The sequence below is a fragment of the Suricata suricatta genome, chromosome 10 (assembly GCF_006229205.1).
Source record: "Suricata suricatta isolate VVHF042 chromosome 10, meerkat_22Aug2017_6uvM2_HiC, whole genome shotgun sequence".
Classification (NCBI taxonomy): domain Eukaryota; kingdom Metazoa; phylum Chordata; class Mammalia; order Carnivora; family Herpestidae; genus Suricata; species Suricata suricatta.
Window position 1 is genome coordinate 133,058,602 of NC_043709.1, and position 19,604 is coordinate 133,078,205.

At 50.1% G+C, this 19,604-nt stretch overlaps 1 protein-coding gene across 1 annotated transcript; it reads right to left on the reverse strand.

The window, feature by feature from the left end:
* Positions 1-260: 260 nt before the first annotated feature.
* Positions 261-5,690, reverse strand: UCN3 (urocortin 3). Its single transcript, XM_029955823.1, has 2 exons — positions 5,607-5,690; positions 261-1,127 (listed from the first exon to the last, which is right to left on the reverse strand). Exon 2 carries the CDS (start codon positions 1,119-1,121, stop codon positions 615-617), a length of 507 nt encoding a protein of 168 aa, XP_029811683.1. The 5' UTR covers positions 1,122-1,127; positions 5,607-5,690; the 3' UTR covers positions 261-614.
* Between the last annotated feature and the right edge of the window lie 13,914 nt (positions 5,691-19,604).

Genomic DNA, 19,604 nt, shown 5'->3' on the forward strand with positions numbered 1-19,604 from the left:
CCTCCTGAGTGGGACCAGGCCGTGTGCTCTAGCTTGAGCGACAGCTGACAGGGTCCTGTGGGCTTGGCCTTTCCAAGGCCTTCTTTACCCCCTCCTAGGACCACCGAGAACCACCCCATCCCGGGAGAAATGGGAAGGGACCCATCAGCCACCTCCCTCATCCACCTGCCCATTTGCACACTCCGAGGTGTGACAGCGCTGGCTGAGTGAAGAGGAACTCAAGGCAGCCCAGGGTTGCAGACGCCACTGGTTTTAATGGGAGCGAGTGGGAAGGGAAGGGGTCCGAAGTCAGGATGGTGAGCGGTGCGCCTCCTCTTTTGGCCGGGGTGGTGTGCAGGGTGAGGAGGAGGAGTGTGGGGAGCAGGACAGCAGGACCTCTGTCTCCTGTCACGGGGATGGAGGAAGGAGAGGTAAGATGTAGGGAGAAGGATGATGGGCCTCCTGTCTGTGCAGGGGGGCGGTCCTGCTCTCCTGAGCCTGTGTGCAGAGGAGGAGGGCGGGATGGAGCAGTGAAGCAGCCTGTAGACCTGGACCCATCCCTCCAAATACAGAGCAGCCGGGCCGACCTCCGTCCTTGCCCTTGACCGTGCCTCCCCTCCTGCCGGCCTCCGCTTCTACTTCTTCCGGCCGATCTGTGCCATCAGGTGCGCATTGGCAGCTGCCTTGGCCTGCAGGTTCTTGGCCTTGGCGATGTTGAAGAGGATGTTCATGATGTTAGTGGGGACGTCGAGGGACAGAGTGAACTTGGTGCGCCGATCGCTCTTGGCCTTGTCCTGGGACGGCCTTCCCCTGAGCTGCGCTTGGGACGGGTATTTGTTCTGGCCGCTTCCAGCCGCCCCGCCGCCCCCGGAGCTGGGGAAGGTCCTCTTCTTCTTGTCCTCTCCCTCCCGCACCTGCTCCTCATCCTCTCCGGAGGACGGGTCTTGGCTGGGCAGGTAGAGGAGGCTGGTCTTGCTCAGCAGCGGTGCGCCCTCCGGCGGGCTCCGCTTGGCCTCCCACAGGGCTGTGTTGATACGGCTGATGAAGGACTTGGCTTTGTAGAGCTTCTGGGAGAGGCCTGGCCTGGCGGCTCCGGGGAGCAGCAGCAGCAGCAGCAGCAGGAAGTGGGCTGGCTGCGGCATCTCTCCCTGGAGCAGAAAACGGGGAGGCAGGGGTGTGAGAAGGGCTTGGAGCTCCGAAGGGCAGGGGTGAAATTTCACTAGGGCTTCGTTCCTATTCTACAATGGTGCCCCACGTAGGGTGTCCAGACCAGCAGCATCGGGATATTTGTTAGAAATGCAAAGAATCTCAAGTCTTGGCCCAGAACTACTGGATCAAAAAGACTGGCGCCAGCCATCTGGGCTTTAATAAATGCTTCCAGTGATTTCTGGTGGCTCAGGTCATATCTCACAGTTCATGAGTTCAAGCCCCATGTCAGGCTCTGTGCTGACAGTGTGACCCTGCTCAGGATTCTTCCTCTCTGCCCCTCACCCCCTCAAAAATAAATAAATAAACACTTAAAAATTAAAAAGAAAGAAGAGGGGGGAAAACCCTATATTTAGTGTATGGAGAATGTGTGGCAGTGAAAGTATCCAGCTCAGCGGCCCTCCTGTAACCCGGACTGTTCCGGGCTGAGGCCTTCATGGTTGTTGGGCCCCTGGGCAACAGGGCTGATGGAAATTCAAGTTGCTTTCTCCAGCAGGGAGAAGGGCTTGTACAGGGCCGTTCCCACCCTCTGCCCAGCCTCCTGTGTGCCACAGCGTGTCAGAAGGCGATCAGAATTTGGGTTGTGTGTGGTCACCATGCCTTAGGGACACGGTGATATGGGCAGAATTTAGCTCCTGTGTCCCAGGACCAAGCCCAGCCTACACCTTGCCTGGCCGCACTCTCTCCAGCTCTGAAATAAGGACATGAGGGTCCTTTACTCTACTGTCACCTTCATGCGTGAGACAAAAACGTGAGGTCAAGGGGTGGGGTCTCATGTACTCCCCCCAGAGAAGGACTGGCTGCCCTCCACACCCCGACGTGCTGATACCCCCACCTGCTCCCGTCCACCCTGCCGGACCATCCCAGGAGGTGCGAAGAGTGAAAGGCCACCCTCTTTGCTTTGGTTGCTTCACTTGAACTTGGAGTTCCTTTTCTTTCTTTTTTGTTAAATGTTTATTTATTTATTTATTTTTGAGAGAGAGAGAGAGAAGGAGCAGGGGGTGGGCAGAGAGAGAGGAAGACAGAGAATCCCAAGCAGTCTCTGTCCACAGCCTGACACATGGCTCCAACTCACGAACCATGAGATCATGACCTGAGCTGAAATGCAGAGTCAGATGCTCAACCAACAGAGCCACCCAGGCGCCCCTGGAGTTTATTTTCTAAGACATCCTTGGCTCGCACAAAAGGAAGCATGGAAGATGTGGTTAGCTATGGAGCTTTGGAGAGACTGCTCTTATTCAGGTAGTTTTTTAGTCGGTGAGAAACATCGGATAAAGAAATCAACATGGGGGTCCCTCCGGGCGTTGAGGAGTGCTAGGCCAGCAGTGGCTCATTCTGTTTTCCGCAGTTACAGGCAGAGTGAGAAGGGCTGGCGGTCCCATGCTGAGCTCCAGCCTCAGCCCTGCAAATCACTGTCACCATGACCTTGAGCAGGTTGTTTCCCAGAAAATGAGTGGGAATGAACCCACGTCCACTTCCCAACTTCCTTGTGCTGTGAATGGATGAGGCTACAACTGACCCTTAAACACCTGAGTCTCGTTCTCTCTCTAAGGGGGGGATCTGGTAAGCTTTGCTCTCTCACTTACCCTGGACGCACACACACACACGCTGACCTGGCAAGTTTTCTCTAGAAGCCTGCTGTGTTCTCACACACTCCGCATTCCACCTACTGCCTGCCTTTTGTTTTCTTCTTTTTTTTAATTGACCAGGTTGCTTTGTTTGTTCATTGGTTTTTATACCATAAAATTTTGAGTTTAGGGGCGCCTGGGTGGCTCAGTCAGTTGAGCGTCGGTTTTGGCTCAGGTCATGATCTCGTGGTTCGTGGGTTCAAGCCCCGCATCGGGCTCTGTGCTGACAGCTAGCTCAGAGCCTGGAGCCTGCTTTGGATTCTGTGTCTCCCTCTCTCTCTGACCCTCCTCTGCTCATGCTGTCTCTCTCTGTCTCTCAAAAATAAATAAAAACCACTAAATAAAAAAATTTTTTTGAGTTTATCAAAATAGTTATGAAAAAAAATGTGATCCTTGCTTTACATGCTCTGAAAGCCCGAACTAGCTACATCTGGGCGTGTGGCAGAGTGCAGTGAAATCCACGCAGGCTTGGGAGTTAGAGACACACGGCTTCACATCCACCTTGTCCTGGTCGCCCGAGGACCGGGGACAGATTGTTGAGCCCTGTGCATTCCGATCCCCTCACCTGGTACACGGGAGAGCAGTGACTGGCTAAACTGAGACGGAACAGCTCTGCACAAGCTAGGTACTTAACAGAGGAGCTCACCTCCTCTGTGTGCACCACGAATGATCCCCGGGTCCTGCTAGGATCAGACTCGGTTCACGCACAGCCATCTCTGCGGTGACCCCCACGTCTATTTGTATCTCTACCTCTCTACACCCACAGCCACACACGCCAGCTAGTTGGGTCCAGTAACTGATCCTACAGACCGATATCTTCATTGTGTTTCCTGGCTTGTAGTTTCGGCTGTTGGAACCTCCTTCTCCATCCTAACCCCGCAGGCTCCTCTTGCCTTGAACACAGTCTAAGCTGTTCTCGGCCTTTACACTGCTCAGAGCCGTGTGAGGGGACTGCTCCAACACGGGCCGCAGGGCGCCATCGGTGGGTTTGGGATGAGGCCCGAGAATCTGCATCTCTTAACACCCCCTCCTAGAGGATGCTGATGCCGAGGGGCCGTGGGCCACACGGTGAGAAGCAGCTCTCTCCGTGTCCTGGCCACGCAGGCACCCCTTAGAATTGCGCACCAAATGGCCAGAGACCATTTTCCAGGAACGTGCTGTGTTCAATGCCCAGACGTTCGGCTTTGTCAGTTACTCAGGGTCCAGTGAGTTCTTCTGTGTAAACACCGTAGGGAATTGTGGCTTTGGCTGCCCTGTGCCCGGGAGCCCCCTGCAGGCGTCTGAGCAGCTTCTGAGGGCTTGTGAGGCTGACAGGATTTAGAGACTCAGAACCCAGCTCACAGAGACAGGGTTAACGCTGGAGGGAAGCCGTAGAGAGAGCTTTGTCTAGGGTTTGCAGGGGAGAAGCTGTCCACTAGGAAAAGCCCTCCTTTCTCCTCAGTGAAGTCTGATTCCTGAGCAAGCGTCCCCTCTTACATTCTTTGGAGTCCGTTGCCACCACCCCTGGGGAGACACTCAGGTTCAAGGTTTCCCTGCCACTTGCTATGAAACCCAGCACTGCCCCTGTAGTTGGATTCTAGGGGGCAAAGCTCTCCCTCTGTGGTTTTCTGGACCATTCTGTCAGGACCTAGCAGTACTCTCCTAGGTGTTTCTCAGAGCTGTCCCAGAGTCACACCGGGGATGTGGGGGCAGCGAGGGACCTGTGAGAGCAGAGCACCCACAGGGAGAGGGGACCCCAGGGGAACAAAGACGAAAGCTGAGGCCAGAGGCAAACGCAGGGGCTGCACAGCTTTGCCCAGAGCCGGCCGGAAGGCAGAAGGACACCCGTCCTGCTCCGTCCTGCCCTGTCCTGCCCCGTCCGTCTAAGAAACACTGTATAAAATTGTGGCTGTGGGATCTGGGGGGGGCTTCACGCATTCCAGCCGGTATTATGGAAATGAGCCCTCCTCTGGCAGGACCCCTGCAAGTGTGGGTCACACCGACTCCCACAGGCGTCCAAGCAGGTCACCCCTAGAGGGGCCGTGAGGGCTTTGACGGGGTCAGGCGGGAGGAGAGTGGTGACAGGTCATGCGTCCCTAACAGGATGCTCATTCATCTTGTTTAATCCGTTCTCAGAACTGTGCGTGTGTGTGTTTGTGCATGCTAGATTGCCGTGTTTGAGGAGAAAACCACAGACAGCATTTCTCAGAGAACTTGGACATCAAACGGGGACCTCCAACATCCATCCTCACGTTCCCTCCCCCTCCCAGGTGGCACCAAGTCATTACAGACTATCTGTCCCCTTCCTCTAGTGTCCCCTGCTTGTCAAGGGAGAAAGGACTCCAGGCTTTGAAGGCAGGGAACCCGGGTTTGAAGCCGCCCTCCCGCTCTCACTTGCCCTGGGTGAATCACTTTGCATCTCGGTGTCCAGGTCTGGAGGAGGAGACCTCGCCCGCCCGGCAGCGCCCTTGCTCCCGTGGGGACTCACAGCCTCGTCGGTAGGTGCCACTCCCAACCTCCTCCCCATCTGCAAGCACGATTGTCTTGTCTACCACTGACCCCTGTTCAGGAAAATACACTTGCAGGAGCCCCTTCTCCCTCCAATCTACTGGCTTTGCAAAGCAGGGCCCTCTGTGCCAAAAAGGGAGGGCGGATGTCTCCTCACCTACAGCGCAGACTGTCCCGTTCAGCGCCGGGCTGCGTGGGGCGCCCGCAGCCTCGGTCTCTCGCCCCTGTCCGGTCCCCAGCACCTGCTGCCTAATGCCCGGCCGACACGCTTGTCCCTCATGCCCACGTCCCCGGCTGAAATCTTACCTGTCGGTGGCCTTCCCTCAGCAGTGGAAGTGCTCAGTGGGGCGGGCAGCGGCTGCCCGCCCAGGAGGTCTGCCCCGGGGCACGCCCCCTGCTGCTGCTTCCCTTGTGGTGCCCCGAGGGGGCCGTGACCTTCCCTCTCTATGGAAACCACTCCACGCCCTCGTGCATATATATAAAAGTGACAGGTCACGGGGTGGATGGTAATCCCAGACGTGGTGTCTACACCAGGACCCAGTCTCATTTAAAATACACCCAACCGAGCCAGCCGTCCGCGTCATGGAGATGACAGGCGCTCCGTATCCCTGACCCCTCCTACACACCTTCCCACCCGGCCCGCCCTTCCCCTCCCACTTCCCCTCCTGCCCTAGCAACGTGCTCATTGATAAAAGGGAAAAAGAAAAAAAACCGCTGTTAAATTGAGAAGCAGCTCCTTTGAAGAGTTTTATTAGGGATCCTGGTTCTTCCTGATTTCAGCCTTGCCACATCCTTGCCAGGCTGCCCTTCCTTTAGGAAATCAGGACCCAAGACCTGCTTTGAAAGTAGAGAAGGCGACTTAAATTCATCCGTTTTCTTGTAGTGCTGGGGGGGTTCTGACGTGCACTGTGGTCTCTGGCCACTCGCAGGGCTCTCTCCCTCCAGGGGCACGCAGAGAGGCAGGCACAGTGTACCTAGAGCTTCTGACGGGAAATCATTTGAATTTTACCTATTTTTTTTCCTATCTGTTCATCCGATATGTTTTGAGCACCTGCTGCCCGCCAGGTGTTGGCGGGGTCCTGGGGACCTGGAAGAGGCCGAGAACCCCGTCCTTACAGGCATCCCAGTAGAGACATAGGTACAAACAGCCCCCTGTCAGCGTGGCCAGTACCAGAGTACCGAAGGGAGCGTGCCTGTCCCGCAGTGCGCATCGGGACAGGAGCGCAGACCTTCAGACGGGATGGAGGTTGGGGAGGGAGAGAACCTTCGAGGAGCAGGATTGAGGAGATGGGAGGCCGGCGGGCAGGGGCTGAGTCAGGAGGCTGGCTGCACCCTGCAAGGTAAGAACACCCAGGCGAGAGGCTTTCGATTTCATTCCAAAGGTACCGGAGAAGACTGAGGGACATGTAGGCAGATGACCTCCTTGTTTCACAGATGCGGACGCTGAGGACAGAGTCAGGGTGAGCGTCTAGGTCTCTTGCAGGTTGAACCATTTGGAAGGGCCATGCAACCCCCAGGTGGTGTCCGGACCGCATCTCCCCATCGTGGATGGGCGTTCCCACCTCCTGAAACTCCTCTAGATGAAAGGTAAGGGGACTTCTGGAACTATCCAAACGTGTTAATGCTCTTGGGTATTTTGTGGCACAAAAGGAAAGCCCTTGTGGGGAAGGAAGCCAAACCCTCTGCAGCCTGACCCTGCATTGTAGACACGTAGGATCAGACCTCACTCCGTTCCTGCTTCCGGAGCTGCCTGGCCGGGCTTCTCCTGAGATTAGCAGCCATATGAAGCCAGAGATCCGAACCCAACTCATCCATTCGCTTGTTCGTTCATTCAGATATTTGTCTTTGGGAGAGATTTTCTTTCTCCCCGTTTCAGATCGCTAGGCGGTAACGGAGCTTGTGTAGGCTGAGGGGTAGAGAGCTAGAAGCCTGGGCTTCACCCCCTTTCTGCCCTTCTGAGCCCTGGGACACCAGGGAGGCCATCTTGGAGGAAGATACCAAACAGTGCTACCCTGAGGGCCGGGGGGATTCTCAACCGTGGCGCTATTGGCGTTTTGAGCCAGCTGATGTCGTGGGGGCTGTCCTGAGCCTTGTAGGATGTTCGCAGCATCCCTGTACTTACAAGACTCCAGAGCATCCCCTTCCTGGCTCAGTGTTGACGACCATATACCTGCCCCAGCTCTGTCCCTGAGGGCAAAACGGCCCCCAGCCGAGAACCGCTGCACAAGGGTTTGTTAGGAGACGCCATAAACATCGGCTCCTTCTCCTCCTCCTTCCTCTCTTTTCCCTCCTCCTCTTCTTCCTCCCCCCCTCCCATCTGCCCTGTCTCCTCTCAACTCCCTGCAAAATCCTTCCACCTGAGACCAAAGCCCCAGAGGCCTGTGGAGCCTCTTTGTGTCGGTGGCTAGTGGCCGTCCTTGAGCGCACATCCCTTCTCCAAACAGGTGGGCCTGTAGGCACCCCCCGGCCCATCTGGGTTGGCTTTGGGGTGGGCTGATGGCTACCGTGAGCTCTCAGCCTGGGACCAGGAGGGTCCCACCTGAGGTCCGCAGAGCCCTGAGTGGTGGTGCATTGTACCACCAAAATTGCTTTTCTGAGAGATTAAATTAACCTTTGCTTTAAAACTGCAACACTGCTTCTGGCTGCATCTGCTGGGGGCTTGGAGAGAGCCTTGGACAGAAAGAAGCCAATGCTGAGCAAAAGCCCCCAGGGTGTCATTTTTAATAAACGGTGGTTTCCTTTGGTCCCTTGACGAGAGCCCGCTGCGCCACTCCTGGGTTCTTCCCTGGCCTCGGCAAGCTATTAGTATCCCCCGTGAATTCAGCAATAGAATGTTGTTTAGGGATGCAAACCCTGTGTCGAGAGCATGTGGAGGCCCGTGTGGGAAGAAAATGCTGATCGGTTTCATATTCGGATAGAAAAGCCTTACGTTTATAAAGCTCATTTCTCCAAGGTGCTTAGAGCGGTTACACATGATGGTGTAATTAGTTTCTTAGCGTCTGCGCCAGGCAGTACAAGAAGAGGCAGGAAGAGGAATTAGGGAATTTCAAGAACACTTGATTTACAGGGAGAAGTTTTACCCTGGGGTCAGGAAAGCGTGTTTTCCTCTCTGCCTTGGCCACCGCATGGCTATTTCATCGGGACTGTCTCATTCTCTGCTCCTTTGTTTCCCGTTTTATGAAAGATGGTTAGTGTGCCTTCCCTGTTTTTCTAATAAGGTTAACTGCAAGAGAGCATTCCTAAGAACTTGATGACGTTTTACAGGAATGCAGAATATTATTGTCATTCTGACTTTCCAAATCTCCCCTTATTTTCCCCTGATTCTTAGTTTTCCTTGACATCCTAGTGTCTGGCAGGAGCGTGTTAATCTCCCTTTGTGTTTGTGAGTTTGCCAATTTCTTCTTCTTCTTCTTCTTCTTCTTCTTCTTCTGCTTCTGCTTCTGCTTCTGCTTCTTCTTTGCTGTTTCCTTTTGGAGTGTTGGGTACATATAAGTGGTCCCTTTCATCATTTTACTGTCAACCTCTTCATGCCAAAGAATGCCTCTTGTCTTGAAGTGTGCTCTGCTTGGTATCAACATAGCTACTCCAGTTTTCTGTAGGTTGACTTTGCTTGGTGCATGCTTTCCAGACTTTTCTGCATCAACACTACTTTTTGTAAATGGTATATATTTAAGTTTTAAACTCATCACCTGTGTAATAACAAGATATTTAACACACATGACTAGTGATTGCGGGTATACTTGGATTCTTTTATGCTGTCATACATGGGGTTTTCTGTTTGCCCTGGCTTTTCCCCTTTTTCTCCTGTTCATTTCTGTTTTTCCTTATCTGTGTTCTACTTGATTGATTAATTCTTCATTTTCATTTTTCCCTCTATTAGTGTATAAGGTAAGCATTCAAAGCCACAATGTTTCCTCAAAGCACTACTTTCCCCACGTCCCACAAAAAATGAACAGCCCACCTTTAATCTGGTGAAATCATTCTGTTGAGGAGGGGAGACCCTTGCTTTGACCCACGTTTCTTGCTACACGGGGGACTGACTTAATTGCAAGGAGTATTTCTGCAACAATGGCTGACCCATTACATGGCGGTCATTTCCGGTCTTTTCTGATGGGGGTTTTGCGACGCCTCTTCCGTGCACCTATCACAAATTCTTTTCATTTTGTATCCATCTTGAAACCAGCGGCAGTGGAAGCAGGTGGGGAAAGTTCTAGTTCGTCTCCATATCCCGGCACTGCGGTGATTTGTCAGACATTTCATGGTCCTCTCTACCGGACTTTTGGGAGCTGATTGAGTCATAGAGCAAAGCGCCTGGGGCCCACGGGCAAGATGTGACTCTGTCAAGGCCACGTGGAACAAAGGATCGAAAGCTTTCTGTTTCCCCAGGGAAGGAGAGGACACGCGCCTTCTTGGGTAGGCTTGTGTGCCCGTTCTGCTGCTGTCTCCCCAAACTCAGTGGTCTGTTGACTCGGTGGGCAGACGAAGTGATCAACGCCACCAGGTCCACGGAGGGGATTTAAGTTTTCTCTCATGACGAGGGAAACGAGAGCCCTCCCAAACTTATACACACAGCAGTCCAGTGGGCGGCATGCTCCCAGAGGCCGGGTCTGCGGGCCCTCCCTCTCCGTGGAAGCGCAGGCAGCAGTAAAGGGTGGCCAGGCGGACACCGTCCTCAGGTGCGGTACATGCCCCCTTGCCACTTCTCCCTTCTCGCCCCCGCCCCTGCCCCTAGACACCACCTGGAGCCTCCATCTACCCGCCTGCAGGCTAAGCAGGTGCAATGCTCCATCAGTTAGCCAATCAATCAATGAGAAATAAAACCAGCCGATTCCCATCTGCTGTGGATTTGAATCCCTTTCCCTTGGCAAGCCTCGGCTTGGTCCGCACTGAGCTCGCCGCTGACGGTGCCCTGACTCCTGCTTGAATGGAGCTTCTCAGACGTGTTTTCTCTGTCAGGCCCGTCACCGCCTTCTTGCTCTGAGGAACATGAGATAGCGCTTCAGATCTACGCTGGGGGCCATTTTAGACAGCTAAACCGCCACCAGAAAGCACAGAAATGCTGACACGCAGCAGTAAATACGTTGTCAAAGGGGCGCTCCTTGGCAGCATGGGAGCTGAACGCAGAGGGCAGTGTCGCCTTGCTCGAGCTCCGACGGAGCGTGTGCCTTGGGGACTAATTTCTCACCTGAATGGTCCTGGGAGGCCGCGAGCACTATTTCCGGAGTTATAAGTAGCAGTAAGTGTTTTGTATTCTTTTATGAGCTGGTCAGCCAGGTGCAGCTCTACAAGGAGGCACGGGAAAGACTCCGGAAAACAAAGTTTATGATACTCCAAGTTCCTGGAGACATGAGGCACGGCCGCCACGCGGGGCCACTTGGGGAGCACCAGGGCAGTCAGGAGACAGAAGGCAGGAGCAAGGAGAGCACTGAGCCACGGACTTTTTTGTGGTTTCTGCAGGAAAGGAAAGACAGGGCAGGGTAAGCGATTTAGGACAGGCTCCTGTGAACACTTCCGCGGGCTCCGGGCGGTAGGGCTGTCCCTGAACGCCCGGCTCCTGACCCTGAGATGATGAGAGCAGAGGGACATCGCCCCTGGGGCGCACAGGCCACATACGGGGTCCGGCTCAGGACTGGGCCGTTTGCGGATAGCAGGTGTGCAGCGGGCTGGGCCCTTTGCCGTCTGTAAGAACTGGCCAGCCCCCTGGGAAGGCAGCGTCACCCAGATGGAAGGTCAAAGCATCATAAGACACAGAAAATCACACACACACACACACACACACACACACACACACATTCTTGTTTATTTTTTATTTTTTTAGAGAGAGAAAGAGTGCGAGCAGGGGAGAGGGACAGAGAGGAAGAGAGAGAATCCCAAGCAGACTCCATACTCAGTGTAGAGTCCAGTGTGGGACTTGATCCCATGACCCTGGGACTATGACCTGAGCCGAAATCAAGACTTGGGTGCTCAACCAACTCAGCCGCTTAGTCACCCCTATTCTTTTATATATAGTATCCTATTGTACAATATATAAAACATATGTAATACAGTAAGCAAACTGCAGAATAGAATCTGCGAATAGCAAGAATCCACAGCGTGTGGTGAATGAACGAATGAAAACAGGAAGCCAGGAGCATGACTTATTAGAGTTTCTCTTTTGTAACAAGTTCCCTTTACGTTTTTGCTTCTCTCCTGGCATAACAAAGAATACAAGAAATAAGAACTTCTGACTTGGGCAAGATGATAGACTGCAAGACCCTGAAACTTCCAACTATGACCAAGTAGAAATTCTGGAAAAAAAAAACATCATTTGAGGGGCACCTGGGTGGCTCAGTCAGTTAAGCATCTAACTCTTGGTTTCAGCTCAGGTTATGATCTCATGGTTTGTGGGTTCAAGCCCCAAGTCGAGCTCTGTGCCAACAGCATGGAGCCTGCATGGGATTCCCTCTCTCTCCCTCTCTCTGTCCCTACCCCATTACGGCATGTTCTCTCTGTCTCAAAATAAATAAACTTAAATTTTTTTGAAGAAAAAAATAAATCATCTAAAAATGCATTTCTGGGTGCACTTAGGAGTCAGTTGAGTGTCTGACTCTTGATTTCGGCTCAGGTCATGATCCCAGGGCCGTGGGACCCAGCCCCAAGGCAGCCTCTCCACTGAGCCTGGAACCTGCTTGAGATTCTCGTGCTCTCTCTACCCCCTTCCCCACTTGCATGTGCTCTCTCTCTCTGAGCTCACAAGGGGGAAGGGAGTGGGCACGGGTCCTCTGGAACCAGAGTGCAAAGGGACTAAAAATCAAAGTTACAAACACAGAAACTGAAGCCACGTTTGCCCTGGGGGAAGGCTGCTGGCTGTGGGAATCAGGAACTCTGGTTTAACGTCTACACGGGATCAGGAGAGAGCGTCTTGGACGCTTGCAAGGTTAGTGGTTAGAACTGAGACCCCACCCCCTTCCCCCGCCCGAAAGCTGTCTATGGGAGCCAAAGATAAATCAATGTGGAAGTGGAATGAACTTTAAAATGTCTCAAGTATAAAATTGGCTCCTTGTGAGAACGGAATGGCTTGGTGAAATTAAGGTATTTGGTTATAACGGTAGAATTCTCCCCCTGGGATTTGAAAGACTGTGCTAAATAGTCAACACCTCTGAGGGTGTATAATGAGAGTTTTAGCACAGTCTTTCTGAGAAAACTTGTCCTCTCTAGCTCTGTACTATCCCTTATGGGAGCCACTAGCCACGTGTGGCTAGGAAGCTCTTGAAATAGGATTAGTCTCCATTGGGGTGGGCTCAGAGTATAAACTACACACTATTTTTCAACCACTTAGTATAGAAAGGTGTCAAGATCTCCTTACTAGTTTTTTTATGTACCTGTATGTTGAAATGATAATACTTTGATATATTGGGTTAAGTAAAGTATATTATTCAAATTAATTTCACTTAGTTCTTAGTTCTTTTTTCCTTTAAAATTTGATTGCTGATCATACCCACCACGTCGGGTATAGTGATAATTACATGAGGTAAGCATGTTAACACCTAACTCACCTAGCCTAAGAAAGGTCCTTATAAGATGTAAATTTCCTCCATTTCTTCTTGGCAACTGAAATAAAAATCCTATTAACTTAAGCCAATAATGTCACCATGCATGAGGAAACAAATCTCTTCATACCCTTGTCAGCTTTGAATATTAATCTTCTAAAAATGTTTTTTCTGTTTGTTTTAATGTGCTTTTCTTCATATTAATGAGGCTGAACCTTTTCCCAACACCGTTGGTGGTAGTGGAAACGTTTTCTGAAATGATTTTATCAAGAACCTTTAGGAAGTTTATTTACACTTTTATGCAGTAATTTCTTTTCTCCAAATGCTTTTTTCCAAAATAATAGCGATAAGGAGTGAGATGTGTGTTTAAGAATCTGGGGTAGGCCCAAGAATCTTCACTTTTTTTTAAATAGTTTATTGTCAAATTGGTTTCCATAGAACACCCAGTGCTTCTCCCCACAAGTGCCCCCCACCATGACCATCACCCTCTCCCTCCCTCCCCCTCCCCTTCAGTCCATGGTTCGTCTTCAGTATTCAGTAGTCTCCCTTGATCTGTGTCCCTCACTCTCCCCCGCTCTCTTTCCCCCTTCCTCTCCCCATGGTCCCCTGCCAGGTCTCTCCTGTTAGACCTATGAGTGCAAACATATGGTATCTGTCCTCTCTGCCTGACTTATTTCACTTAGCATGACACCCTCGAGGTCCATCCATGTTGCCACGAATGGCCAGATTTCATTCTTTCTCATTGCCATGTAGTACTCCATTGTGTAGATAAACCACATCTTCTTGATCCACTCATCAACTAAGATCCCGTTGCAATGGTTAAGTCTCAGTTAAACCGCAGTGTGTTTCTACCAGCAGACGAGGGGGCGGAGACGTGGGAGTGGGAGCAGCACCAGCACCCACACCAGGGGTGGGGGGTGGGGGGGTGCTGGTGCCCCTGTGAGCGAGGCCGGCTGGCTGCGGGTTTTCGCCTCCGTGTCCTTCCCTCTCATGTAGGTCCCACTGACCTTTCTATTCTCACCCCCCTTCTCCTCTTTACCCACTGTGCCTCCCACTGTCACCTACCCTTAACCTGGTGACATTTCTGCAAGGGAGACCCTTACCGGGACTATTTGCTATTCCCCCAAACACTTGTTTCAGGCCAGGGATCCCCTCTGCTATCTTTTATGCTTGGTTCTTTGAAAATCAAAGCCAAGAAGACTTCTCACTAATCTGCTCGTTCCCTGCCTCCCCTGCGTAGTGGACGATGGGCCAGCCCAACCGACTGAACAGGAGACAGAGAAAGAACAACATGCTATCAGGAGGGGGAAGTATCTTTAATGTGTCAAGGGGTTATCCCACCGCACATATTACCTAGATGGGTGGGAGCGGGACAGACTCGCTCCGTCAACTCTCCCTCTTTGCCTTAGAAATCCCATTCGGTGTATGGTATTCCATTTATTCACTTTTTATTTTCTCTTGTATGGCTTATGATACTGTGTGGTACATTAATTAAATGATTCAGATAGGCAATTAATATACAAGTATACGTATATTAGTAGTCATGTCTAGATACTGTTTTACTGGTAATGGTCTGTGCTTCTTAAAGTGAAGGTACCATTGTCCCTTAAATCAGTCTTACCCTGTTACTCCTCCTGAGTCCAACAGGACAGCAGAAGCCAAATGTACTGGGCGTTCAGATGTATGTTGGTAGGAATTATCTGTTGCAAAAATCAAACAACAAAACTAGACAGAAAGAAAGAAAGATCCCATTGGCTACAGGGTAATTTATTTCCTTCCTGTAGCTGTGGTAAAGAATATGTACTGAGCTCCACACCACATATATTGAGTGTCTGGACATAGAGTAGAAATAATATGGAGGGAATTCTCTGTTGTGGAGGGAAAATCTTTTCATAGAACATCTTCATGCCTGTCCTCTAAGAAGGGGTGGTCCTAGTGGAACAGGACTCACGGCTGTCTGCTTTCCACAGATTGAACACCAAAACCAGGGGTGCCTGGGGGGCTCAGTTAAGCATCCGACTTTTGTTCGGGTCATGATCTCACAGTTTGTGAGTTCGAGTCCTGCTTCGGGCTCTGTGCTGACAGCTTGGAGCCTGGATCCTGCTTCGGATTCTGTGTCTCCCTCTCTCTCTGACCCTCCCCTGCTCATGCTCTGTCTTTGTCTCTCTCTCTCAAAAATGAATAAACATTTAAAAAAATCTTAAAAAGAAAACTGAAATCTAAGGATTACAAATCCATTTCTACAATGAACGAAGGAACAAAATAGAGCACCGTTTCCATCTTTAAAACGGTCCCCGAATTGTATGACACATATAAAAATGGATGTTTGCAAAGGTGACCCCCAGCTCCCCAGTGGCGAGGGCGTTTTTCCTCGTCAAGTTGTACAATTCCAAATGCTTCGGATTCTGGGGTCCTCATTGAGAGAGGAAAGCTCGAGGTCACAGGATAATGACAACTACAAAACTCGTTTGACTTGAGAATGCGGCCGGGACACAGGTCCGCTGAGAACATCACTGGTTTCCTGTGTTTCATATGTAAAGCCATGATGATACACTGAATTTGAATGAGGAGCCTGAGTAAGAAGATGAAAGACCTGAAACTGTAACACAACAGCCAAATAAATGGGGGAAATTTCACCTGAAGAAGCAAAGAAAGAGGAAGGAAATGTTAACTCCTATTGGAAAGGCTTCCTGTGGAGGAGGGAGATTTTTTAAAATGTGATTCCAGCTGATAGAACTAGGTTTCATGACTAAGATTTACTAAGGGACAGATGTTTCTTAGTCTTGAAGCTATTAGACATCCCCCCTCTCCCCACACACAAAAGGTTCCTGCAAGTGGAGGTGAACACTGATGAAGGTTGGAGGGCATCGGCCAGGGAGTGAGGGACAGACCCGGAAGTGGAGTTTCAGAGGGCTTCCCATGCTTTAGGCAGAAGGTCCACCTTTGTTTTGTATACCGGGGTTCTGCACAAAATTCTGTTTGAAACAAATTTTGTCTTATTATAACAAGTAAAATGAAATAAATCCCATCCCATCCCACGCCACAAGTCTAGAAGTGCCCCTGCTGAAGACAGGACGGGGTCAAAGGAAGCAAAAATATGGCGGATGCTGGTAGGGCCTAAAGGCACTGTTAGCGGTGGAGCCGGTGGGCTCCGTGGTGCTGACAGTGTGGGCGTGGCCTCTGGGGGGCGGTGTGCGTAACTCGTATTGGACAGCACGCTGGAAATCCGCGGCAGAGTGAGGAGAGACTGCAGGCCTCTGTGGAGCATATTTTAATGTTTAATCTGTGAAATCTAGAACATGGTAGAATTAGCAAAATGATGTGTGTATATATATATCTATAACAAAAATGAAATACACATATATGTAGTAAAAATTTATGTGTATATAATCTCTATAAATTACATATTTAATATTAATAAATTATCATTTATATTTATAATATTAATGAAATGTTATACATATATATTTAATATATCATATATATATATACACATGAAGCTGAACACTGGAGCATGCACACACACACACACACATACACACACACACACACACACAGTTGCAGCCAATCACATGTATGAGAACACATATTCTGTTCCTTTGGTATTTTAAGTGCTTTTGTTTCTGTGAACTTTTCTCCAACCACAGGCTGTTGGGCCTCAGTCTAGCTCAGTCACTTAGATGGGGTCACACGCGGGTTAGCATGAGGGCTCAGCCTCCTGACAGAATATTTTCGAGGTGCATCTCTGTAGCCAAGGCTGGTGATACTGCATTTCTAGCCACCAGGAGGGAACAGAGCTTTGCCTTGAGGGTGAGTGATTGATCCAGACAGGGAGCCCCTAATTGAAGATCATATTATTGAAATGAAATAAAAATGAGAGATTATTAGATATTTCTTCAGAAAGACAAGTGTAGGGAGTCAGATAACATTGAGATCACATTTCATCTCTCATAATTAAGGGAGGATGAAGAACTTGCGCTTTTTGTTTCCTGAGTTCGAAGGAACCAGCTTCCTGGGTTAGAAGGCGAGAATACCATGAAAAGTTTGCTTCTGATAACATCAAATCAAACAACCCGTTTTCATCACAGACACAGACGGAGCCATTTACACTAAAGGAGTGTGCTTGTCCATAGGTATTCAAGATAGGGAAAGTAGGGGAGAGTCAACAATGGATGGATCTGCAGCTTGGACCAGTCATTGTTGTGAGGGTGGGGATGGAAGCTGCTAGAAGGGGGAGCGGAGGCTCTGCCCGCTCCACCGGCCGAAAGGTCAGCACCCCTTTGCCAGTTTTATGTCGGTCCAGCAACGCTCCAGCTTCCTTACTCCAGGACAAAAGAGGTGCCTGCGTGGGAGGAAGGGCAGATGTGCTGATAAGGCTTTCCTACTGTATTCTGCTCCGGCGGAAACCTTCCATAAATTCAGTCATCCCCCGGAACACGTGTACTGGACGCCTACTGAGTATGCAGGGCACAGGGGCTGAGTACACCAGGACTTAGCACTAAGTACTATAGGAGCCTGCTTCGCAAGGTGTGTGCCATGGACCAGCAGCCTCAGCGCCCCAGGGAGCTTGCTAGAGAGATGCAGGATCCCAGTTCCCACCCCAGACCTAGGAACTCACAACCTGCAAAGAATCTTGGGTAAGAAGAGCCGCTATGGGGAGCACCAGCAGGTGGTGGGAGTATTTTCATAGATAAGTTGGGAGGAATCAGGGGATGGGAGACTCCCAAGAAGACTTTAAATGACTTGCTTGTTAATTCTTTCTGGAACACAGCTTGCCTTTACCCCAGTGACGGCTGAGGGGACTCACCGCACTTTGGTCCCATGAGGTCGGTAGCCGAGGGAATGACATGTGTGCTATTGGGGTGGGGGGCTGACAGTGGAAGAACAAAAACACTTCTCAGTGGTTTGTGTAATGCATCCCCAGAAATAACTGCTTGGATCTTGGAGGTAGTGTGACACTGAGGGTCCCTTGTTCTTCACACATGGGCCTGAGCGACTAGATTTGTAGTCTGAGGAAATGGGTTTTGTGTCTTTGTGGCCATAGCATAGATATTAATTTATATTCTCCCATTTTCCCCCTTACCAATCACCTTTCCAAACATTGAAAAGTCTGCTTCCCTTTATGCTCATCCAAGACTTATTTTCCCACTCTTTGTTTCAGGGATAACGACATTCCTTTTTTTTTATTAAAAAAATTTTTTTTAATGTTTATTTATTCTTGAGAGAGAGAGAGAGAGAGAGAGAGAGAGAGAGAGCATGCATAGGGGAGGGGGAGAGAGAGAGAGAAAGAGAGTCAGCATAGAGCTGGACACAGGGCTTGAACTCACAAACCACAAAATCATGCATGACCTGAGCGGAAGCAGATGCTTAGCCAACTGAGTCACCCAGACCCCTTGGGTAACGACATTCCTGTTCTCATTTCACACTCTGAGTATCAGGCGGATGGCTCCCCGGCTTCTCAGCATGGCCCCGCCTCCCCAGGTGTGGGGGGGTCTGAACAGTCATCTGGGCATGCAGCAGGCGCTCACTCAGGAGCCGTGTGCGCAGGGCAGGAGGCTGATGCCATGGCGGGAATCTGGGCTCAACCTGGGCGCCTGCTAATGAGAACATCACTTCTCTCCAGAGTCTTTCTGCCCCAGCTCAGACGTGAAAATGACATTTCCCCAAGCAGTGAGTCACCGTGTGTCAACTGCTCATCTGTTTTCAAACCTCCACACTTGTCACTGAAGAGACGGCCGGCATGTCTGTGCTCTGCCGTGAGGTGAACACCACCACCCCTTGTGTAAAATAAGGAGTTGCCCAAATAACTTCCTAGGCACTCTTTTTTTAACCCAAACCTTTTATTTTGAAGTTTTCCCAACCTCCAGAGAAGTAGAAATAAGAGCATAATGAACACCCGAGTACAATTACCTAAATTAACCAGTTGTTAACATTGGGATTGCGTGTGTATGGAATTCAAGTCACGTATCTTGTAAAATGCCCCACATTCCGGATTTGTCTGTTTCCTCATGTTTAGATTTCAGTTAGGTGCTCTCGATGAGAAGACCACATCGATGACGTTGTGCGCTTCCCGCCGCATCCCCTCAGGAAGTGTGGTCACAGGCTGCCCCATCACTGCTTAGGTTACTTCTGATGGCTTCAGTAATGTGGTTTTGCTAGCACTCTCCACTTAAGGCACCTTTCCCCCTTTCTAGTCAATAAGTAATCTGTGTTGGTATTTTGAGGACATGTGAATATCTTGTTTCCCTGTAACCTTTTAGCCAGTGGTTGTAGCATTACTGACAACATTTGATGGACTAAATCATAACATAGAGGATTGCAAACAGTGACTTTCTAAATCTGTAATTCCTTCCACATTTATTTGCTGGCATTTATTGGTAGAGAAGAACTCCCACCATCACCTTTCCTCATTCTCTCCCTTCCTCTCTCTCTCTCTCTTTTATAAGTATCACCACAGACTTATAGATTATTTTTAAAATTCCAGCATTATTATCCATTATTATGATTTTTTTTCTCAAATTATTCAATTAATGTCTAATAGTGATCCTTCAGGCTAGCTCCTGGGTTTTTTGGCATGTCTCCACTAGTTGTTTGCTTGCTTTCCTTTTCTTTCTTTCTTCCTTTCTTTTTTTCTTTCTTTTTTAATACATCCTTATTTTTTGGTAAGACATGTTATAGGTTTACCTTATAATTCCACTATTGAAGAGCTAGGATCAAACATCGCTCCAAGAAGCTCTAGTACTTTTGAGTGGGGAATAGTGTTTAGAAATGATAT

What these genes read in the sequence shown, in the direction of transcription:
- UCN3 (XM_029955823.1), bottom strand. Translation starts at nt 1,121, where the DNA reads ATGCCGCAGCCAGCCCACTTCCTGCTGCTGCTGCTGCTGCTGCTCCCC.